This window comes from Arvicanthis niloticus, unplaced genomic scaffold, assembly GCF_011762505.2.
Source record: "Arvicanthis niloticus isolate mArvNil1 unplaced genomic scaffold, mArvNil1.pat.X pat_scaffold_363_arrow_ctg1, whole genome shotgun sequence".
Taxonomy (NCBI): Eukaryota; Metazoa; Chordata; class Mammalia; order Rodentia; family Muridae; genus Arvicanthis; species Arvicanthis niloticus.
Window position 1 is genome coordinate 54885 of NW_023046015.1, and position 25387 is coordinate 80271.

Below are 25387 nucleotides of genomic sequence, written 5' to 3' on the forward strand. Positions count from 1 at the left end.
CATGCATCCACCCATCCATACATCTACTCATGTGTCCATCAAGTACTCCATCCACTAACCCAGCATCCATCTGCCATCCATTAATCCTTCATTCATTTATCCATCCATTAATCCATCATCCATCTGCCCATCCATTAATCCATCATCCATCTGCCCATCCATTAATCCAGCATCCATCTACCCATCCACTAATCCAGCATCCATCTATCCATCCATTAATCCATCATCCATCTGTCCATCCATTAATCCAGTATCCATCTGCCTATCCACTAATCCAGCATCCATCTATCCATCCATTAATCCATCATCCATCTATCCATCCATTAATCCAGCATCCATCTGCCCATCCACTAATCCAGCATCCATCTGCCCATCTACTAACCCAGCATCCATCTGCCCATCCACTAATCCAGCATCCATCTGCCCATCTACTAACCCAGCATCCATCTGCCCATCCACTAACCCAGCATCCATCTGCCCATCCACTAATCCAGCATCCATCTGCCCATCTTCTACTCATCCCTCATCTACACACCCATGCTACAAACATTATCTATCTGTTCATTCATTAACTCATCCACTCATCCACCTGTTGCCTATCTACCCATTCATCAGCTTACATTTTTCATGTATCAATCCATCCATGATCTATCTATGCATTCATGTGTTCAACCATTGATTCATCATCTGAACACTCATTTCAATTCATCATCCATCATCTTATCTGTTGTCTAGGCATCTGTACATGAATGTATCCACCCATCCTTTTATTATCTGTCATCTATGCATCCACCTGTCCATTACCTGTGTATTGATCCATCTGTCATCCACCCACTGTCTATCCATCAATGTAGCCATCACCCATCCATTCACACCTATCCATCGATTCATTCGATACATATTGATCCATTTATTATCTACCATTCACCTATGTATGTATATGTATGTGTGTATGTATGTATCTATCTATGTATCATCTATGTTTCTATGTATCTATGTATGTATATATGTTATGTATGTATCTGTGTGTGTATGTGTATGTATCTATCATTTATCAATCTACATCTATCATCTATTGCTCTAACTATTCTGGAAACCTTAGAAAACCCAACATATAATGTTTTTCTTTCCAAGGTAAGCTGAACACTTTTATGTTTTCATCTAAGGGGTGCATTTTCTGTTTCCTCTGACCTGTCTGAGTGGCCATTGTAACTCTTCTTACACGTGAGGTTGTTATTAAGTGGAATAAGGTTACTTAAACACACATACTGAAATAGTCCATAACACAGTGGTATATATAGTGTAAGATTCACCACACTGCAAAGAGTGATGTGACGGTTAACATTTGTTTCTAGAATTTTCCACGTGATACTATATTTTCAGACCTCAGTTGACCATATTCAACAGAAACTATGGATGGTGAAATTTCAGGTAAAGGGGGTTGCCATCACTCAAATCGCCTCACGTGTTGTGCTGCTGTGATAGTGTGGCAGGCCTGTTTTGTGCTCACATGAGCTGTGCTCATGAAATCCAGTGAGGGCCTGGTGGACAGATGAGGGAACTGAGGGCCCCAGTTGGCTCACTGAACCATTTAATTCTAAGTGGGTCACACCTGGTGATCAGATGGAGCGGCTAAGTTATGTCTTTGATGGGTAGCACTGGACACCAGTTCTGATCTCGATGTCAGTCTTATTACTTCAGGTTTTCTCTCCCTCATTTCTTCCCATTTCCACCAGCAGAGGGAAGCCAAACTTGCCCTTCCCTTGCTGTCCTGGTAAGAGTTGTTCCCAGCCATTCTCCTTGAGATCTGAGCAGGGCAGTGCAAACCAGCAGGACAAGAATGTTGCAGGGGGTGTGGAGAGGCCACAGCTTCTCAATTCCCAGTCACCTGGATCACTGTCCAAGCGACAGGTGGGCACAGCTTGGAAAGCTGGTCTTTCCATATTATTAGAGCCCAGTAAAGGCCTAGCTTCCTGTTCTACCTCTGTTTCTCTGTTGGACTGTGGGCTTTGGCCACTGATCAATGGCCAACAAAGAATGGAAGAGTGACCTGTTAGGTAGTGTTTCAGGGATTCCTGGTCTCAAAATACACATGCACACTCTTACACACACACATACAACATGCATACACACATGCACACACACATATCCTAACACACATACACATGTGCACACAGGTGCACACACACATACATGTACACACACATGTACACACATACACACATATACACATGTGCACACAGGTGCTCACACATGCATGCACACACACATGTGTGCATTTGCACATACACACAAATCTTAACACACACATATATACATGTGAACACATGCATGAACCTACATGTGCATGCACATGTACACATACACACATACCCTAACAGACACATACACACATATGCACACAGTCACACACACACATGCATATACACACACACATACATACATGTGCACACAGGCACACACACATGCATGCACACACACATGCACACCCATATACACATGTACACACCCGCACACACACATAAACACACACACACACACACACATGCACACAGAGTTGGTTATAACTGGAGTCAATATTCTTTCCTGTTACCCCAGTGACAATAACACATTCATCAGCAATGTGATCACATGACAGGGAAAGAGCCGTCCTGAGTGTTGTTTATCCAGGATCGAGTTTAACATAAGTGTTCTAAGTAGGGACTGAAGGGGAGAAGTAGGACACAGAAGCAGTACAGGGAGTTCTGGGACAGGCCAGTCCCTCACAGGTCAGCCTGACTACACACACCTGGGAACTGACCACAGAGCAGGAACGGAGCAGGGCCACTGACCTGTCACTCCACGGCCCGTTCCACTCCACCTGGCCCCACGGGTTACGGACTCTGATGAGCTTGAGTCTCTGGCCATGGAAGTTTACCTCAAAGAAAAAAGCATCAAGTAAACATGGTGTGAGGAGCATGAAGCCTTTAGCCATCATGAGACCTGGGGTTCATCTCTGTGTAGAGCCGTTGTTATCCAAGCTCTTGAGGAAAACACAATGAAGATGTGCCCCACACACTCATGGCCTCCTGTGTCCACTCCTTGCTTTTCTGAGACAGGGCTCACTATATACTAAATTAACCTTCGCCAGCAATGGTCAAGAGAATAGTCTTGCTATTGTTGTAGGTAATCCTGAGCCAGTAGGAGACAAGTCAAGCCATTCCTGAGGACTGGGTAGGGAAGGGAGACTGAGAAAGGTTTTAGAGGTTACAAAATATCAACTAGCCATTCCCGAGGACTGAGTAGGGAAGGGAGATCCTTTAGAAAGGTTTTAGCTGTTACAAGGTAGCAACTAGCCAGAGATCTTAGCTCTCAGTCTACAGTTACATGCTGAATGAGAGTTGAACTGTGACATGAAAGAATAAGTCAAATGGGCTGGAGGCTTGGCTCAGTCAGTAGGCTGTTTGCTTAGCATGCAAGAAGCCCTGAGTTTGATCCCCAGAATTGCCTATACCAGGTGTGGTGGCACATGCCTGTTGTTTCATGTTTTTATCACTTGGGTGGTAGAAGCAGGGGATCAAAAGTCAAGGCCAGCCTTGACTATATAAAAAGTTTGAGGCCACCCTAGGGTCTATTTCAAACAAAACAAAACAAAACAAAACAAAACAAAACAAATCAAGTCTCAGAGGTTAGAAGCTCACATCTCTGTAATCACACAAGCCAACTCTTGTATGAAATCTCACGTGCAGACATGAGCAAGCACCTTATCCAGGGACAGAATGCAGAAGCAAGTGAAGCAGGGTGAGGAGAAGTCACTGGGCTGGGAACAGCTGGAAGATTTGGCCTCAGATCCGCCTGCCCACTCGAGGAGCATGTGTGATGGGAACAGACAGAGGAACAATCTCAACACACTCATATAATAATTGCATATATATGTGCATATCTATATAATGAATATGTACATATGTGTCTATATATAATCCATGTGTTTATACTTATATAAAATGAGTATGCATATGCATATATACATAAAAAACATTAATATATGTGAAGATGCATAATCGTATACACATGTGCATATATAATGAATATACATATCTGTATGCCTATATAACAAATATATATGTATGTATATATAATAATATGTATGTATATATTTATTCATTTGTTCTTGTAATGGTTGTTTCTCTGTAAAACCCTGGCTGTATATGACTGCTATAGAATTATTAAGAAACAATTTATAAACACAAAATCTGCAATCCCTCTAAGGTGAGTTTGGTGCATGCATGGGTCACCCACCTCCTCCCTGGCTTCTGTCTGCTGTGTTAGGTGGGATGTCCTCTGCTACACAACAGATATAAAGACTTGTTTGTCTTGTTCCCCCACCTCTGTCCCCTGCAGTAGGCTCTGCCCCTACCTGGTCGAGCCCAGTCACGGTGTAGGCATGGCCCTTAATGAGACCGAAAGGTGTGCGGGCTTCAGATTCTGAGGCATTCAGGGTCTAGAACAGAGGAAGACCAGAGTCAGGTCCATCATCTATGCCAACCTCCCCCTGTGTCAGGCCCAGCCTCAGCCCCATGCCTACCTTAGCACACCCCAGCGCTTAATTCCTCAAGGGCAGCCATGTATGTAAGCCTTAGAAATTGGGAGTACAGGACTCCCTAAAAGCCCCATCAATGATACACAGCAAAGCCAATCTCTTTCCAGGGTGGGGGGGCCACGATTGCAAAGAGTCTACCTTTCTGACCCCAAACAGAAACCAGCCACCCCAGTGATAGTTTAGTGAATAACACCCACAGTCACACAGGGGAGAGCCATACCCTGGTGACATGTGACTTGGTCATGACCATGAACTTGCAGGGGAAGTGAACAATTCATTCACAGGCAAATAATAGATCTTTGTAGTTAATCCAAAAAGAAAGGGGAAACTTGAATAGATTTCAAACACAGAGGATATGAAATTTTATCTCTGTATGTATTCTGTGTATAGAGGGATTAGAAAAACCCTGTTAGCTTTCTTTCTGGTGGATTTTTCATTGCATAGAGATAAAAGGAACACACTTGGGAAGAGTTCACTGTCGGATTCCCTTCAGTAGGGTGAATCCTGCCTGGCAGCACTGGGGTTGAGGGCAGCTAGGGCTCTGGTTAGTGGGGTACTGGGGAAGCATCCCAGGGCATGATGGGAGAGACAGATAGCTCTACCTCTAGACACCTTGGGGTGTTCCACCTGGCAGGAGGTATATTTGCCCATTGCAATCCAACAAGCATCAATTAGAGCTTGTGTTTGATTGTTTGTTTGGGACAGTCTCAAGTATCCCAGTCTGTCTTGTCTTGTAGTGGAAGATAGCTTTGAGCTGAGGGCTCGATTGCCACTATCTCCTGAGTGCTGGGAGTAACAGCAGTATTTCTCTAGCCCGGTTTATGTAGTGCTGGGGCTAAACCCTAGGGCTGCCTGTGTGCTAGATAAGCGTTCTATCAACTTGTGTTTTAATTAACGAGGACCACCTCCTAGATACTCATGTCCCTTCTGGGTTGCTGTTTCTGCCTGTTGGTGTTTACACGGGCAGCCAGACACTCACATCTATGGAGCAGCCCAACAAGGAACCACGCTTCAAGGCCTTCTCCAGAATCTCATAGAAATTCTCTGGTGCCTCTCGGATTTGGAAGTTCTCAGCCACACCCCCAGTGAAGTCTTCCATGGCTTCGATGGCGCTGCCCCCCTTCAGTGCCTCGTAACTCCCGTTAAGCCTACAAAGATGGAAGAGCAGATTGGTTGAGGGAGTGGAGGAATAGGATGGGGTGCAGGGTGCAGTTCACAGAGCACCAGCCAGACTCGGTGAGGAAAGGCGGTGGGGCAAGCCCTGGTACTAGCAAGATGAGCAACCGAGGCTGACACTTCGAGGGGATCCTAGTCTGCGCCAGTCCTGCCATCTTCCTTATGAACGGGGTTTTTTGTTTTGTGTTTAAATGTTTAGTTGTTAATTCATTCTCCTGATTCAGTCTCTGAAGTGCTGAGATTACTTTTTTATTGTTGTTACAGTGATATTCTTGTCTCAGAGCTGAGGTTATAGGCATCCACCACAACACCTAGCTTCATCTTGATGTGTGTGTGTGTGTGTGTGTGTGTGTGTGAATGCATATGATTGGGTGTGAGCCAGACTCTCACTCCATAGACTAGGCTGGTCTCAGACTCATAGCAAGCCTTCTGTCTTAGAATCTTCAGTTCTAGGATTGTTGGAGTAAGTTACCAAGCCAAGAAAAAAAATCAAGACACAATATGGCTATATAGCCCAGGTTAGCCTGAAACTTGCTACGCAGACCAGGCTAAGCTCAAATTTATGGTGATCCTCCTGCCTCAGCTTCCCTAGAATTCCAGAGAATTCCCCAGTTATAGGCATTCACTACCATGCCCAGCTTCATCATGGTGTGTGTGTGTGTGTGTGTGTGTGTGTGTGCTGTATATGCACATTTGTATATGGATGCATGTGTCTATGTGCACACACAGGCCAGAGGAGGACATTGACTGCCCTGTTCTATCATTCTCCTCCATATTCTGAGACAGGGTTTTTCACTGAACCTGGAGCAAGGCTGGTAGATCCTCCTGTCTCTGCTCTCCGCAGCACTGGGGTCATAGGCATTCATGACCAAGCCTAGCCTTTTGCATTTGTGTGCATAACCTATGCACACACACATGCCCTTCTCGTCACCGCCTCTGGTGGGATCATCATAAGTCTACCCTGTGTTCTGGTGCCCTCCATTTGTATATGTAGAGTCCCTTGTACCCTGCTGGGCAACATTACCCTCCAACAGCTAGCAGCTGGCTTTCCTACCTGCCCTCCATCTCACCAATTGCTTAGTCACTGTATGGACCACTGCATCAGGATTCCCTGCCTGAACCCTATGGGATGTGCCCTTATCTGTTTTAGTAATGCTTTCATCTCTCAGACATGTGTTCCTAGGGTGACCAAGGCATCCACTATCTTCCCAACTCAATTAAGTTTCATTTTATACATTTGTGATGCGATTGGACCTCGGTATTTCAGCAGGCTGGAATTGGAGGTCTGGGGGAAATGGGACCATTTGGCTGGGGATTAGAAATGAATGTGCTAACTCTACTAATGGGAAATTCTTGGACCGGTTCAACCACAGAAATTGGAAGTAGATGCTGCCAAGAGGGGCTGGAAGGAGAGGGATGGGGTGCCAGAGTCTGTCAGGGACTGGGTTTTAGTTTTGCAAGGCGACCACTTCTAAGGGTGGGTGCTTTAGTTGGTCACATGGTGTTAATGCCATTGAACTATGCCCTCAAAATGTTACAGTGGTGAATTTTATGTCATGCCTGTTTCATAACAATTTTTAAAAGGAAGAAAATTAGCACTGGGAGACAGCTGATATCTTTCTACTCATGTGGCTTAAAGCCACACACCTAATCTGTGGCAAATCCTCGCACAAGGCCTGAAGAACCATTGTCCCATGTGGGCATAGCCAGGGGCCCGTCTTCCTCCTAACATCTCTTCTGCCAGCATTGCCAAGGTCAGATCAGTGAGTCGGGGACATGGGAAACATGGCCACCATGTTTGAAGCTGGAAATGTCTAGGTCATCTCATGAGGATGTCCTAATGGTCCAAGTTCCTGAGAGGTAGCAACCATTCTTCCCTACTGATTGCATCCCACTCTCTCAACCAAACATCCCCGTGAGGGGAAGAGTCCAGGCTTCTAGGAACAGGAGGAAGGAGCCCCACTCACTTGGCATAGGCTTTCTCCAGCAGTGCGCTCCAGAACTCATTGTGGTCGGCGGAGTGGAGGAAGACCAGGCGGTCCCTGAAGGTGGGCAGGCGGTCATCGATCACCACGTCCAGCCACTCACTGTGCTGCCAGAACTAGTGTCCAGGTCAAGACATGGTGACAAGGGTGAGTCACACTGAGGTGTGGGCCCAGTGGCAAATGCTAACTCCATGGTTCTTCCCCCTGAGCAAACTGCCCTTGTGCTCCAGGGAAAATATCATCTGGTACCACATCAGGGCTGAGAGGATGTCATGACAAGGCCATCTGGGTGTCATAGCAGGGTAACCCAGGTGTCACAGCAGGGTCACCTGGGCTTTGTCCACTCAGCCATATACTGGGCTTTCACCCACTATGGAAATCAATTCCAGGACTGTGTCACCATGGAGGTGGTTGAGGGAGAAGTCACAATAGACACCCCTGTGCTCTGAGCTAATGCATTTTCTCCACAGGACACCAGGTTAGGTGGGCAGATGTGGGAGGGTGGATATGGGCTTAGCTCTGTTCACACTCAGCCCAGTCTCCATTCACATTTCCACCCAGCTTTGGCCTTTCACCAGCCCACATAGGTGGAGCCCCAACACGCATGTGTTTGGATTTGGCTTTCCTGTGTGCCTTGCTCATAGGGGCATATGGGTACTGCACGTGAGAGTCCATTTGGGTGTTTGCATGTATGAGCATATGTGGGGGGGCATGCATGTAGTTATGAACCTGTGTGTGTGTGTTCATGTGCATGCACATGTATGTACATGCACATGTAAGTGTGTGCATTTAAATGTGCATCATGTGGGTGTCCTAGTTAACATCAGCTGTCAACCTGGCAAAGCTTGGAGTTGTTGGGAGCTGACTTTTAGCAGAAAGCGGCTATCAGCTTTGCAGCCATCTTGAGCCATATACCCTGACGTGAGACTTGTTTTTCAACAGCCTACAAAAGCTGAAGCACACTCTGATATCCAACATATTTTGTTTTGCTGTTTACTGCCCCCAGCTGCAAGGCGCACGTGGTAGTCATGCCTGCAAGTTATCCACATGCTATCCATGCCATACATGCCTATAAGGTGCACATGGTATCTACGCCTGTAAGGCTTACGTCATATCAACACCTGCAAGGCACGTGGTATTCATGCACCTACAAGGCACGTGGCAAAAGCCTATAAATACCCCAGATTTCCCTTCAATAAACGAGACTTGAGACTTGATCAGAACCTCTGTCTTGTCTCCATTCTTCGTGTCTCTTCCCCTTTATTCCCACTCTCTCTCTCGCTAGACCCTGACCCGCAGACCAGAGCGGCAGCTTGGGCCGGGAAACAGTGGCCGCCAAGTGTGGAGTGGAGAGGGCCGCAACATTTTTGGCTGCCCAACATGGGGCAGCTCGGGTGCAACATGGAGTCATCTAAGGGCATCTCCATAGAGGAATTGCTCAGCTCGGGTTGGCCCATGGCCATGTCTGAGAGATTGTGTAACTGTGACTGATGGGGGAGAACTCTGTTCGTTGTGGATGGCACCAGCTTCAGTAGAGTCCTGGACCACGTAATAAAGCTAGTGTGACCCAGTAGCAAACGGCAAGCAGCTTTCCTCCGTGGTTTCTGCTTGAGTTCCTGCCCCGACTTCCCCTCAGTGATGAATTAGGAATGCTTCATAAGGAATATGAGTTCTTTATGAATTAAGGACCACCTTATGAAACTGTCAGCCAAATAAGCCTTTTCCTTCCCTAAGTTACTTTCCATCCAAGTGTTTTATCACAGAGACAGAAAAAAGGAAACTACAACAGTGAGTGAGTTCATCTGTGAATGTGCGGGTGTGGGACAGAATGTGTATATGTAAATATGTGGGTGAGTACATTTATATACATACATATACATCATATACATATACACATGCACATACACATATGCCATGCATATACTACACATACTATACACATGCATACACCTACATATGCATATACTATATATACTACACAAATACACATATTATACACATATACCTACATATACATATACTACATATATACACACATATACACATACTATACATATACACATACGTATACTATACACACTATACATACACATACTATACACACGTATACATACATATACTACACACACACATGCTATAAACATACATACACATATACATACACATAGTACACACATACATATGCTATACATATACATATATTATACATACACATACATGCACACATATACACACATATACACATACATATACTATATATAACCATACATATACTATACATACACATACTATACACATACATATACATATTATACACACACATACATGTACACACATACACACATATGCATACTATATTCACAATACACATATTCTACAAACACATACTACACATATACATATACAAATACTATACGTATTCATACATATACACATATACTATACATATACTATATATACACATATGCATACACATTGCCTGCCATACATATTCATATATGTGTGTGCATGCCATACATATGTGACTTAGCACATTTATGTGGGTGTACTGTGTGTGAGTCCATGGGTGTGATAATGTAAGAATGTGCATAGAAGCATGTGTGCATTTGCACAGGCATGAGAATACATGTGTATTTATGAGTACAGGTATGTGCGCACATGTGTGTGAGTATATACACAGATGAATATGTGTTTAACATTGTGCTCATCTGTGTATTAAGTGTGTGTTTCCGTAGGTAGAGAGAGATAGACAGAGGAAGCAAGAGCACAGCAGGGACATGTGTCACTGTGCAGCTCAGTCATACAAGCGCATGGCTGCTTTTCTGTGGCTGTGTTTCTCCGTTTTATGTTTGATTGCTCCAACCTGCACTTCCTCAGTAAGGGAGCCATTCCGCTTATGAGAAGAACTCTGGATCCCTGGGGAGCAGCCATGGTTCCCTGAGGACACCACATGCCTTCCTCTCCTACTGCCTGCTGCCTCTGGAAGTCCCCCAGGAAGATTCCCACATGGTATGGCACCATGGCTCATACACTCTGTCACATGGCTTCCAAGGTTGTCAACAGCACAAAGCTGTACACAGTATCTCCTGGGCCACCTCCCATTGCAAGCAAACCAAAGGTCTCAGGTTTCCCTTACCTGGAAATGAAATATCCCAGCATAGCCAGAACTAAATCCTTGGTCCTGGGGAACCACCCTGGCCAGTGCTTTCTGATTGAGGGTTAGCGAGGCAATGGCTGCCAGGAGCCAGCAGTCTCCTGCAGAGTGAAAGTCACATAAGTATCACACTTTCTTGGCCACTGATTCCCAGAAGTCAAGAAAAAGCAATACCAGAGGGGTGTGGAGACCCCTCTGTGATAGAGGGGTAGTGAATACCTCTGTCCCCTCTGCCTGTCCAGCCTGCTCTTCTACCCTGATCTGTGGCTGCCTCCTGGATACTGTGGCAATATTTGCTGACTGGTTTCAGGCACAGGGATCCACTGCATCTCATCTTCATAAGGTCTCAGAAGACGAGGGAGGCACGGTGTGTCACAGTAGCCCTGCAGCAGTGGGTGGGGAAAGGGTCTGGGAAGCAGCCTAGTGCTGCCTGTTTCAATCCTGGGCTATTGCCTCTCCCACACCAGGCTTGGTTCAGCTCTGAGCAGCAATAGCTCCAAGGAGGCCCCTTGGTTTCTTTTCCCCTTCTTCTTTTCCTTCTTCCTTCCTGCTTCCTTCCTTCCTTCCTCTTTTCTCCCTCCCTCCCTCTCTTTACTCTCCCCTGCCCCTGTCTTTTGTGACAGGGTCTCACTGGCCTGGAAGCCTGGACCTCAGCCTGTAGCCTGGACTGGCCTTGGACCAGTAGCAATCCTCTAGCTTCCCATCAACCCATCCATCATCCATCTATCACCCATCCATCTGTGTATCTTTGTACATCGTCTGCACATCCTTCACTCATTCATCTGCCCATCCATCCGTCCGTCCATCCATCCATCCATCCATCCATCTGTAATCTACCCATGCATTATCCGCCCATCTGTCCATCCATCCATCATCTACTCATGCATCATCTGCCCATCTGTCCATCTGTCCATCCATTGATCCATCATCCATCCATCCGTCTGTCCATCCATCCATCCATCCATCCATCTGTAATCTACCCATGCATTATCCGCCCATCCGTCCATCTGTCCATCCATCCATCGTCTACTCATGCATCATCTGCCCATCTGTCCATCCATTGATCCATCATCCATCCATCTGTAATCTACCCATGCATCATCCGCCCATCCATCCATCCGTCTGTCCATCCATCCATCCATCTGTAATCTACCCATGCATCATCCACTCATCTGTCCATCCATCTATCCATCTGTCCATCCATCCATCCATCCATCTGTAATCTACCCATGCATCATCCACCCATCTGTCCATCCATCCATCCATCCATCCATCCATCCATCTGTAATCTACCCATGCATCATCCACCCACCCACATTCTTCTATCCATCCATCAACCATCCATGTACCATTTATGTATCAATTGTACCATCTATCACCTGTCAATCATATACCATATCTATCTATTTAGGATGATCTACTGACTTTTTATGGTCTATCAATCTATCCTTTCCATCCTGTCTAGATGTGTTATCAATCATGTATAGTTATTATCTACCATTTACCATCTATTTATCTATTAATCATATGTGATCTGTCTTTTATAATCTATCTCTATATATTATATCTTCAACTTACTTGTCTTCTTTCATCTATTATCTATCTATTGACTATTATCTGTCTTCAGTCTATCATCTGCATGTCTCCTTCCTTCCTTTCTTTCTCTCTCTTTTTTCTTTCTCTTTCTTTCTTTCTTCCTTCCTTTCTTTCTTTCTCTTTCTTTCTTTCTCACTCTAGTTAACTGTCACCAGTTTGGGAAGCTGGCTTTGGATTCTATGTGAAGACAACTCAGGTTGTCACTGAGATTCCAGATGCTCTGTTCTAAGTACAGTGACCACAGTGCTAGCCTGGGCTCTGGGTAGCTCAGTCTACACATGCTTCCTCCTTTAGCACATTCTACAGTGTTTTTGTGTTTTGCAGATTCAGTAAAAGTAAGCTTTTCCCAGGCTTTTTCTTTTTTTTTTTATTTTAATTTTATGTATATGAGTACACTGCAGCAGTCTGAAGACACACCCGAAGAGGGCATCGGATCCCATTACAGACAGTTGTGAGCCACCATGTGGTTGCTGGGAATTGAATTCAGGACCTCTGGAAGAGCAGTCAGTGTTCTTAACCACTGAGCTATCTCTCCAGCCCCCAAACTTTGCCTAGTTTTACCCTAATTCCTGATTAAAGCTACTGGGATGTGCTGGCAGGAAACACGGACTCTGTAGCCAGCATGGTTTTGCAATCTGACTGTCCATCTGTTACTCATGACCTTGGACATACTGCTTGGGTGTTCACCTGTCACTTGTGTGTGAAGTTAGACATACTACTTGGTTCCCTTGCCTCAGTTCCTCATATGTAACATTGAGAAGACATCTGGGAAAAGGAGCAGAAGTCTGTGATCTTAGGGAGAGGACATGGCAGGGAACAGGCTCATCGTGTAGGTGTCAGTGAGTTATAAAACTGTGAGCCACCACTGAGGAGCCAAAGGGTCGGGAGGAGCCTCTGAATCAGGTGCTGCTTTTAGGGAAGGCTCAGCCCTCTGGGAACTTCTAGATAGGCACAGAACCCAAACACAATGTAACCAGAAAAGCAGGAGTGCCAGGGGAAGGGAAGCCACTGGACCCCGTGCAGGGAAGGCACTAGGGAGGGAGTGGGTCAGGTGGTGGCCTTGTTCTGTCCAGCCCTGTTAGGAGCCTTCATGGCTCTGGCTGTGGTGACACTCAGGCGCAATCCCTGGACATCCCCTCTCCTCTCTACTTACCCAGTTCCCCTTGGCAGATGTCGGTCCTGGTGGCCCCTCCAAGAATGAATTCTGGGTTTTCCACAATTTCCTGCAGGATCGAGAGCATCTTAGGGAAGACCCAAAGCACCCATAGCCCCACCCCCAGGGAGACAGGCAGCCCCACCCCCAGGGAGACAGAGTCTCATACACTTGATTTTCCATTGCCGAAGGCCAGGAGGAGGCAAAAGCTGACAGGAGTTTATGCTCGGTCCTTCCTGGGCTCAGCTTAGTCCATCCATAGCTCAGCCCAGGGAAGAGCCTGATCCTGTCACTTTTCTCTACAGAAACTCACGCCTTATCTAAGGAGAAAGTGAGATGGCAGTCAAGCACCAAGCCTCCTGCCTCAGTCCTGGGATAGGTAAAGGAAAGTTCCAAATAGTCCTTTACCATGGTGGCGCACGCCTTTAATCCCAGCACTTGGGAGACAGAGGCAGGTGGATCTCTGAGTTCAAGGCCAGCCTGGTCTACAGAGTGAGTTCCAGGACAGCCAGGGCTACACAGAGAAACCCTGTCGAAAAAAAAAAAAAAAAAAAAAAAAAAAAAAAGGAAAAAAGAAAAAAGAGAACTGTCAGCTTTGGGCCTTCAAACTCACCGTGTAATGAGCATGTGACCCGGCACCCCAGGCAGGCTCTCCACACCCGGCCCAGCACCCAGCTGCCTTCCTTTTCCCAGTAGATTTTCTATATCCTTATCACATCTAGAGGAGTGTTTGCATATCACGCAGAATTTTATCCGCATGTACTATGTACACTTTATTACATGTTACCCCATCCTTAGGTATTTTATGTAATCGTGTATATTTTGTGTGTATGAAACTATAATCATGTAGAAACTTAACATGGAAAGTTCTATGTAAAATATTAAAAAGTCTAAACAATTATATAAAACATATGGGTTTTTGGAGACAGGGTCTCACTAAGTAGCTCTTGCTGTCCTAGAACTTGCTATGTGGATCAGGCTGGCCTCAAACTCATAGCAATCTTCCTACCTCTGCTGCCCCAGTGCCAGAATTAAAGGCATACACCACCCTCTCTAAAATGTGTATCTGTAGTGGGTCGGTCTAATGCTGATTGCGTTCTAATGCTAATGTTGGGCCCTAAGGCTGGTTGCCCCAGAGACAAGGAGAGAGTCTGCACTGAAGCCAAGTGACCCTGTCCCCAAGCTATTCTGATTGGTCAATAAAGATGCCAGCAGCCAATAGCTGGGCAGAAGAGACATAGGTGGGGTTCAGGGTTCGAGGTTTGGGGTTGGAGAGGAATCATGAGGAGAAAGAGTGCAGGAGGAGGAAGAAGCACCATGGGTTAGGTGTCAAGAGAACATGGCCATGTGGGCTGGCCAATGGAGCTTAGAGCAGCCCCTATGAAACATTGTTAGTATTAAGTCAGGGTTATCAATAGGAAAGTAGATTCTAACAGCATGGAGGGTAAATATCTGCCCAGGTCTTGAGTTGTTTTAAGACTTATTGTAAATATAAGGGTTTTGTGTGTCTTTCATCCTGGAACTTAAGTTGCAAAGGTGGGGTAGAGACCTTTTAAAACAATATGTGTATATAAGAAAGGATTTTAAATTCCATGAGGTCACATGACATGAAGCAGGAGAGCACAGTCACCTGTTACCTGAACCAGTGCAGCAGGGTTCTGAGGACCCCTGACTTGGCACAGGTAATAAACAGTTTCCAGTGTGAGCCTTCTCTGATCAACCATGTCTGCCCATCCACCTGTGCTGAGGTTGGAATTCAGGTTTCATACTTGCTAAGCAAGAGACCCACCACTGATCTACGTCCCTGACCTTATTTTACTTCTCATTTTGAGATAGGTCTCACTAAATTGTCCAAGCCAGCCTTGCACTCCCGGAGTAACCCAGGCCAGCCTTGAACTTGGGATCTGAGCCTGCTGGTAGTTGAGGTTATCTCACTGGCCCCACCTACCCCACAGGCTGCTGTCCTCAGGGTGGGGCCACCTACCCCACAGGCTGCTGTCCTTGGTTGGGGCCACATCACGGAGGCTTTCTACCCATTCTGCTTGTCCTTTCCCCCTGTGAGACCCAAGACCTGCAATTTAGGGACACTGTTTCTGGGCAGTGAGAACTGGAGAATTTGTGGTAACCTTGGAATAAATCTGCTGCCACATTCAGTGTACCTCGGCTTGTCCTACAGGTTGATATCTTGAGTTCTTTCTCTTCCTTCTCCTATCTCAAAGCCTCTCTCTTTCTTTCTCCCTCTCCCTCCCTCTCCTCTCTTTCTCTTTTCCTTTCTTTCAAGATTTTTGGAACTGGGCCTCACTGTGTAGCTTAGCCTGGCCTCAAACTTGTGATTCTCCTACTTTTGCTCTCTTCTGTCTTTCTAGGTGTCAGGCACTGTCCCTGGCACTTCAGCCCAGCATAAGTGAGAGAGAGGAAGCCCATGTGATCTCTGAGAGAGACCATCAGTCAGCTCTCAGGGCAGGGCTGGAGAGCACTCTGAGATGCAGGACCAGAATCCTCACCTTGGGCCAAAGGGAAGCTCAAGTAGACAGAAACCTAAGGCTGTGCAGGAGGGAATCCCCGTGGAGGTCCAGGAATGAGAAGAAACTAGCTTAAGGCCTAGAGGACACTCTGACAGACGGAGGGACTCACTTGAACTGGATCAGGGTGACATCAGAGAGGAAACAGAATTGTGAAAGCTGGACTGAGGAATGGCCAGGGTGGGGACAGAAAGTCCCAGGAATCTCTAACTTGATACTTGGGGTAGCTCCAGCTACAAATCCTCCTAACAGCCTGAGTTGTCTGCTTCCTCCCTGGGTTTGGATCCCAGGGGCATGATGGGAGTGGGAAGTCTATAAGCCCAATGGCATCCTAGACAGGGCTGGAGTGAAAGCTGTTAGCTTCCCATGAGGCCCCAGGGCAGTGGTGTTGGTGAGGGGGAAGTGCAGCCTCCCAGGTCAGGGCTGTGTGTCTCTATTTGTTTCTAAAGTGTTCATGTGACCTTAGGGGGAGGGTTCAGGGACAGGCTGTGCTGTTGGTTGTGCCAAAGCCCAGGCCTGGCAAAAGAAGAACTTGGGAGGCCAGCTTCTCCCAGAGACACCCATCACCCTGCAAAACCTTTTGCACACACACACACACACACACACACACACACACACACACACACACACACTGCACAACTTCTTGTACTGCCCTCAGCCCCCAGCAGCCTCGGAGTTTATTCACTAACTGACCCCACCCACCATGCCGCGGGCAGACAGTGAGGCGTCAGCAGAGCAGCTCCTCCATGTTTTTGTCTCAGAGTGACTGTGTGGTCCTCTCTATTCAGCAAGGCACAGTGTTGTCTTCATCAGCTGTCCTCTCCTGAGCAGAAGTCTGGTATGTCCTCTCCCACCCTGCCCCATGCTAGGCTTCTTTCTCCTCCGGGCTACCCCCTGCCCCTGACTCCACTCAGTGGTTCCAGCCCTGGGCCACCTGAGGGTGACTCTAACTGTCCACCCCTCTGATGTCACACTGGCTTTGTGTTCTCTTTTCCCAAAACACAGCTGTGTTTGACAAGAAGGAAGGTCACTCTGCCCACAGCCCATAAAGTAGCTTGGCCTTTGCTATTGAGATGTGTCCTGTTTGAGATACTTACTCAGCCGCAGGCTTTCTAGGGGCTGAGGAAGCTCGGGCCTCTCTGTACCCCTCTGCCCTGCATTAGGCCTTACACTTTCACATTAGCATGACAAGAGGAAACTCAGGGTTCACCATGGTCAGAGAACAGGCTCCCTGACTAGGAAACAGATGAGTGTTTTCAGGGACCACACACACTGGAGAGGGCAGATCTAGTTCTGAAAGAGTCCACAAGGAGAGGCTGTGGGCAGGAGACTAGAAGGCTGAATGTGGTGATTGGAGACACGGTTCAGCCCCAGCCTCAGCCAGGGAAGGGCAGGGGGATCCAATTTTTGGGCACCTTTGCAAGGGGCATGTGGCAGGTACCATGGAGGGCTGTGCTTCAGGGTCCTGGCCTGTAGATAAAAGCTTCCTGGTGTTGGTCAGCTCTGTATGGTACAGATGACAGCCTCTACGGCTGAGGGCTGAGACTCAGTGGCTTCTCCACATGGGGAGAGAGACAAAGGTCTCCAGGCTCTAAATGAACAGGTTAGTGTTGGTTCAAGGCTGGGATTTCCCACGACCTCAGTGTTAGTGTAGGTATGAGGCCGGACCTTCTAAGCGAATAGAAGTGGTTCTCAACCTTTCTAAGGCTGCCATCTTTAATGCAGTTCTTCACACTGCAGTGACCCCCAACCATACAATTATTTCATTGCTACCCTGTAGTTATGATTCTGCTACTGTTATGAATCATAATGTAAATGTCTGTGTTTCCCAATGGTCTTAGGCAACCCTTGTGAAGGGGTTGTTTGACTTCCCAGAGGGGACCACGACCCACAGGTTGAGAACCACTGAATGGGGCATGGCCACAGTGCAATGCTTAAGACTCTGCTGGCTGGCCTAAGTCATGAGCAACTCCGAGAGGAGCAGGAAGGCCTCAGCAGGGCAGAGAGAGTATAGACTGTAAGGGGGAACAAGAGCCAGGGCAAGCTGAGATTGGGGAGCAGAGGGGCCAGCATCTGGGAACACCCAGAGTCCTGGTGCTCGCTGAATCTACACACCAAGCCTTCTGCCACACCCAGAGGTCCCTAGGCCAGACTCCTACATACAGCAGAGATGTGAGTGCCCAGGTCTAGGGCTTATTTTTGCATGTAGGTACACACAGGGAAATTCACATGCACAGAATGCATGCCAACGCACATGTGTGTGCACACAGACACAGGCACACAGACCACATGAACACAGAGCCACCGATGCCCAACACACATAAGTATATACATGCATCGTATGCACATAAACATGCATAGCACACTCGCAAATATCACATATATGCATGCATGCATTGACAGTGTAGCTATTGAAATCTGTGGCCCCAGTAAGTCTGCTCCCAGAAGCTTCTAGAGCAGCTTCCAACCTTTCCTAATCAGGAAACACAGGAAACATGAGTGCGTGTGGCAGCCTGAGACGAAGCCGCCCAGGGCCAGAAGTGACTGGGCCAAGCTGTGACTCTCGTGGGAGAAGGAATCCGCATCTTGAGAAGAATTTCTCAAGATCTTGATTATCAGCTGTTCCCAGGACTGGGTGAACTGTACCTGCTGTCCATGGCCCAGGCTGCTGCTCCTCATGGGATGAAATGCACCCACAGCCTAGGCAGCTGCTTGCCACTGGGTACAGCACACACACACAGCCTGGGCAGCAGCCGTGGACCCATTTGTCCTAATCCTGAGGGCTGGAAATGAACCTAAGAAGACTCAAGGGCTACCAAAATGCTACCAGAGGTCACTTTCATGTGTTGTAAGACCTGTGCTTTTTCACGTTAAAAACGTTTTCTTACAGAACGGAGAACATCCCGCTCATTCACCCACATGGGTGACCTTTACTGCCTTTGGCCACACGCAGAGAACCAAACTAACTTACAGTGACTTCCAGGTGCCGAGAGAGAGAGAGAGAGAGAGAGAGAGAGAGAGAGAGAGAGAGAGAGAGATATCACTAGGATCTACCAGGAGCACTGGATGCTCCTTGCTGTCCCCCAAAATGAAGATATCAAAATGGTAGTCAATACTACACCCTCCCATGAGGGTCATTGTCTCACTGATGGGGGCTGGTACCATCCGTGTAGAGGGACACATATGTAGACATGTGAATACATATGTGTGTGCACATTTACACATTCTAAAACAGACGCATACGTGTATATACATACTTATCAACTGCCCATTGTCCAGGATGGGGAACAGCAGTAAGCACCGGTTGGCTTTTGTCAACATGGTACAAGCTAAAGTCACTGTGGAAGAGGGGACATCAGCTGACAAATTGCCTTCATCGAATTGTCCGGTGGGTGTCACCTACCACAACGCCACTGGGCAAGTGGTCTTGGGTTGTGCCAGAAAGGTAGCCGAACAAGCCATGGCTAGCAAGCCAGTAAGCAGCCCCACCTCCACCCCATGTTCTCTTCTTCAGTTCCTGTCTCCAGGTCCCTGCCCTGAGTCTCTGCTCTGACTTCCTTTGATGAACTATAACTGGTCAGGTGAAAGAACCCTTCCTTCCTGAGTGCTTTTTGGCCATGGTGTTTATAAGCCCAGCATTAAGCAAACTATGACAACCTCCTGTTTCATAACTAACTCCCCAAGGAGCCCTGGCATCTTGTGGGGTGTTTTCTATAAGTCAGACATGATGTATGTTCAGCACGTTCACACTGATGCACAATAGGAGGTAGTTATAGAGAAATGAGGGTCTGAAGGCTGGCAGGATGGCACAGTGGGTAGACACTTGCTTATAAGGTGCAAACCTATAAGGCACAGCAGGTATAAGACACTTGCAAACTAAGGACCTGAGTTTGAGCTCTCCCAGACACCACAAAGCAGCAAGAGAAAAAAGATTTCAAAGAGCTGTCCTCTGGCTGTCACACATGAGCTAAGGCATGTTTGTGCCCACATACAAAGTCAAGGAAATAAGGGTAGGTGAGACGGCTAAGCAGGTGCAAGAGCTTGCAGCCAAGGCTGATGGCCTGAGTTTGATCCCTGGGACCCACATAATGGAAGGAGAAATCCTGTTCCTGCAAGTTGTTTTTTTGCACACATATACACAAATACATGTAATAAAAGTAAATAAGCAAATGAATTTTAGAGATGAAATTCTGGCTGGATGGGATGACACACGCCTTTAATCCCACACAGGTGGATGGATCTCTGTGTGTTCAAGGCCAGCCTGGTCTATAGAGTGAATTCAGGAGAGCCATGGATCTGTTACACAGTAAAAACCTTGTCTCGAAAAACAAACAAACAAACGAGATTCTGAGCTACCAATGACAGAGAAGCACACAGCAAGTAACAGTGAGAGTGTGTGTGTTTGGGACACCTGTGTGTTGCTCCTGCCCTACCTCAGTCATCTCTACATGAAGGGCCACCCACTCAGATCCAGCAGCAGACACACTGCCCCTCCCTGCACACATACCAGCTGTTCCCACCCAGAGGGTGCAGCACCATGGCTCACAGGGAGGGCCCTGACTGACCAGGTGCTGCAAATATTGACCTTGCATCTTGAGCACCAGCTGGTACCTCTTAGGGACATCAGAGGTGTGTGCTGCTTTGGATAAGTAACCCTGGTCTACCTAGGGCCCAGATATCACACACCGCCTGAGAACTTGTGCTAACATCAAGCTAGCCCCATAGTGCCCCCAAAAACCTCAGAGCAAGGCTGGCTGGCCTCCAGGTACATCACATGCATCTCGTTTACCCCATCACCTGCCATCTTGGTTAGTTTGCCTTTGTGTTCTGATGGAGCGAGCGGCCAGAGATTTATGCTTGGGTTAGAGCTCTGATCCTGCTCACAAGTGAGAGAACTTCTCTCCCTATGTCTGTAAACTCAGTGGAACTCAGAGCTTCTGAAAGGCCAGGGGGCTATGGCCAGATACACTGGGGACCATGTAAAGTTGTCTCTAGCCAGCACATTACCAGAAACCCTCCTATAAAAAATGAGCTTACATGTGATTGGCTCTTCCCTTCCACCCTCTTCAGACTGCGTGCTCTCTCTCTCTCTCTTTCTCCCCATCCCCATCCCTATCCCTATCCCCCCTCCCTGTTTCTCTTCCTCCTCCACACCCTACTCACCCCTGGCCGTTTCCACACAAAGGGGACCTGGGGCCTCTCGCTGTAGAACAGAGAGCCATTGGTGGCAGGGAAGTCAGCATCCTCAAACAAGGTGCCGGACTGCAGACAGCCCTGCCTCAGCTGCTCAAAGCTCTGACGTGAGGAGTGGATAGTCCTGGCATCACTGGGGACTGGCTGTGGCTGTGGCCTCAGGGACCGATGCAGGTAAGGCATGACTGCTTCTCTACAGCCAAGTACAGGAATAAGATGTGAGAGGCAAAGTGAGAGTAGCCAGCAAAGAGGCCCTGGCCCTGGCCTCCACCCGTTTGCTGGGCACCTCCCTGTGAAATGAGATAGGGCCCTCCCGGATGGCAAATACTGAGTGAGACCTCTGCCCACTCAGGGTTCCAAGGAACCAGAGGCACCTCTGGAGCATGGCTGAGTCTGATCAGAGGAAGGAGGTACCTCTGATGCACCATGGAGTCCCTGAAGGACGGGCAGGGTCACTTCATAGGGAAGAACAGCAACCACATGGGTCCAGGAGGTGGCTGTGGGGTCTGAAGTCAGAGCAGAGCTTTGTAGTTTGAGGGAGCTGGGTGTATCACAACGTGACACTGCAGGCAGTGCTGCCTGGGATCTTTGAACCAAATGCCATCCTGACTTACATCAGGGCGCAGCACTCCCTCCTGTGACAGGCCTTTATATCCCTGGACCACATCGTCTGTGTTCTAGCCACACACTCGAGTGACTGTCACAGTTGCCAAAGCAACTGTGTGGACACGAAGATGAGGCTATATCCCCACCGAGCCTTCCCTACAGACAAGAATCGGGTCAGGTGGGAAAGCCTTTACTGTACACTCATGAGGAAGGACCTGAGTTTGAACCTCCAGGATCTGCATAAAAAGCTGGGCATAGTGGCATCCACTTATAATCCCAGCACTGAGAAAGTGGAGAGAGGTGGATTTCTTTGAGCTAGCTCTGGGTCGATGAGCGATGCTGCCTCAAACGAACGAGCCAGACTGTAGCGGCACATGTCTTTAATCCCAGTGCTCAGGCAGAAGCAGGCAGATCTCTGGGAGTTCCAGGCCAGCCTGGTCTACGAAATGAGTTCCAGGACAGCCAAGGCTGTTACACGGATAAACCCTATCTCCAAAAATAAGAAATAAATAAAAAAAAATAAACCCAAAACAAAAAAAAAGAACAATGTATGAGGACTGGAGAGATGGCTCAGCAGTGAAGAGCACTGACTGTTCTTCCAGAGGACCCAGGTTCAATTCCCAGCAGCCAGTTAGTAGCTCACAACCATCTATAACTTCAGTTCCAGGGGATCCAATGCTCTCTTCTAGCTTCTGTAAGCATTACATACGTGTGGCACATATACATATATGAAGACAAAACACCCATACAGATAAAGCAACAACAACAGGGTATATGATACAGCACCGGACACACACACACACACACACACACACACACACACACACACACACTAAACAAGCATGAGGCCCCGGTGGTTTGCCTCCAAGTCAGGTGAGCTCACGGACAGCTATAAGCCCCCCTCCAGGCCTCACCACATCCCTCTGCACATCAAACTCCCCATCAGGATCTTGCAGGCTCTCAGTGGCTTAGGCCTTGTCTGGCCCAGCCTGTCTTCCTGAAGCCAGGACAATGGTACCTGAATAGCTGACAGAGAGTCTGCAGCAGGGTTTCCAGGTCTAAGGTAACCACTGGGAAATGCCAACCGGGTAGCTGGTTGAGCTGGAGATGACCTCTAATTTCACAGTGTCCTCAAGGGACCCCATCAAAACAATTTGCAAGAAATAGGACCGAGACTCTAGCTCCATGGACAGAGCACATGTCTAGCATGCCGAACACCACAGAGACCGGCATGGCGGTACATGTCTGTGATGTCAGCACCCGGGCGGTGGAGGCAGCAGAAGCAGACGTTTAAAATCATCCTTGGCTATGTAGCCTGGGCTGAAGACTGTAGAAAGTGGGATCAGGGTGGAAGACGTGAAGGAAAGAGAAGAGAGAGAAAGAGGAAAAGGGACATTGTGTAACTCCTCCCCATCTGAACTTCATGGTCAAGTTCTCCAGAACAAAAGTTTTCCATACACCAAGGATGCCGTTTTGGTGTGCCTTACTGAATTGCAGGCAATGAGATAACCGTCAGGGAGCGGGAACATGAAACTGTATTGCTGAGTGTGGAAACCTGCCTCATAGCTGAGGGTTGGCAGTGGGATTTCCTTCCGTGGGAATAGTTTCACGTCTTGTGCTAATAACATCACATTGAAACAGGGCTGAGCCGTAGGACAAGAAGGGAGTGGGGCAAGGAGATGGTCACAGAACTCTTTGCGGGCCCAGACTTGTGCGATCATTCTGCATAGTGGGGACCACAAGTATCCTACTGTGTAGGGGACAGACATGAGCTCAGTGTATTGGACCACGGGTCAGGAGACAGGCGTTGTGACCACAGGGAGGAGGAGGGTGGCCTGCATGGGGTTGCACACTAACTGGAAAGGCAGCCTCAGAAAAGCAGCTCTCTGGGAGGGCTTCGACGGAAGTTTGAGCAGAAGAAAGAACTCACTTCCGGTGGTGTAGCCCTGGTGTAGCCTGGACAGGTAGAGAGGGCTGAATTCTGGAGTCATGAGAGCACCTGACCACCAGGGGGCACTGTTGGAGCTAGACCTGAAATCAAGTCCAGCCTCCAGGCTGGAGACTTCCAAGGCAGCAGGTAAGTCTCTGCTCACCAAGGGACCAGATGATGCAGGAGCTTGGCTGCTAAGATCTCAGACAGAAAGGAGCCCATTGCGCAGTGGCTTTATCCAGAGACAGGGCAAGCAAGCTTCTGGCCCTCCTGCTGGAGAGCTTGGTGCCTTGGGGCAGATGCCTTCCACAGAAGTATGGCCCCTGTTTCCCTCTATCTGTGTCTCCAGAGATGGCACAGGACCCTAAGGAGCATTTCTGGTTCCTACAACGGGCTAAGCCTGCCTAGTCCTTGAAGAGGTTTTGTGTGCCTACAGGAGAAAGGTCCCACCATGACAGGCTGCACACTGTCGCCCCCTCACGAAAAGGGAAGTGAGCTCTTCTCCCGTCTTCAATAGGAAGGGTTACAGCCTTATTTTTATCTACTTGTCTTGACCTGACACATTCACTAGGGTTAATGTTGCTGCCTGGAGCTGGGGGAGGGAGACAGGAGGCTATGGTCCCCAGGCTCTGGTTTGGGTGAGTCTGGATGAAAGCTGAGGTGGCAAAGGGCACAGTGGGAGGGAGGTTACCTCAGGCACAGGGTCAGGTCACCTTTGCTCTTTAAAACAATACAAAAACCTTTTACTTGTGTGTATGTGGTGTGTGATATGTGTGGTGTGTGTGATATGTGTGATATGTGTGGTGTGTGTGGTGTGTGTGGTGTGTGTGTGGTGTGTGTGGTATGTGTGTGTGTGTGTGTGTGTGTGTATGTGTGGTGTGTGGTGTGTGTGTGTAGTGTGTGTGTGTGTGGTGTGTGTGTGTGTGTGTGGTGTGTGGTGTGTGTGGTGTGTGTGTGTAGTGTGTGTGTGTGTGGTGTGTGTGTGTATGTGTGGTGTGTGGTGTGTGTGGTGTGTGTGTGTGTAGTGTGTGTGTGTGTGGTGTGTGTGTGTATGTGTGGTGTGTGGTGTGTGTGGTGTGTGTGTGTGTAGTGTGTGGTATGTGTGGTGTGTATGGTGTGTGTAGTGTGTGTGGTGTGTGGTGTGTGTGTGTGTGTGTGGTATGTGTGGGGTGTGTGTATGTGTGGTGTGTGGTATGTGTGGTGTGTGTGGTGTGTGTGGTGTGTGTGTGGTGTGTGTGGTGTGTGTGTGTGGTGTGTGTGTGTGGTATGTGTGGTGTGTGTGTGGGTGTGTGGTGTGTGTGTGTGTGTGGTGTGTGTGTGTGTATGTGTGGTGTGTGGTATGTGTGGTGTGTGTGGTGTGTGTGTGGTGTGTGTGTGGTGTGTGGTGTGTGTGTATGTGGTGTGTGTGTGTGGTATGTGTGGTATGTGTGGTGTGTGTGGTGTGTGTGTGGTGTGTGTGTGGTGTGTGTGGTGTGTGTGTGTGGTGTGTGTGT

The 25387-nt window shown here is 47.9% G+C and overlaps 1 protein-coding gene across 2 annotated transcripts in view; it reads right to left on the reverse strand.

Annotated features, from left to right (window-relative positions):
• LOC117701977 (calpain-9-like) overlaps positions 1-21609 on the reverse strand; it is a 40383-nt gene extending 18774 nt beyond the window's left edge. The window contains exons 1-7 of one of the 2 annotated variants that reach the window (XM_076706348.1): positions 21329-21603; positions 13644-13713; positions 10877-10995; positions 7723-7856; positions 5559-5727; positions 4397-4480; positions 2832-2917 (exon numbers count right to left, since the gene is read on the reverse strand). In XM_076706348.1, coding sequence (XP_076562463.1) covers positions 2832-2917; positions 4397-4480; positions 5559-5727; positions 7723-7856; positions 10877-10995; positions 13644-13713; positions 21329-21541 — 875 coding nt within the window. In that variant the 5' untranslated portion in view covers positions 21542-21603. Of the gene's footprint in view, positions 1-2831; positions 2918-4396; positions 4481-5558; positions 5728-7722; positions 7857-10876; positions 10996-13643; positions 13714-21328 lie in introns of both variants that reach the window. The other variant, XM_076706349.1, reaches the window with a different exon arrangement.
• Positions 21610-25387: the final 3778 nt, after the last annotated feature.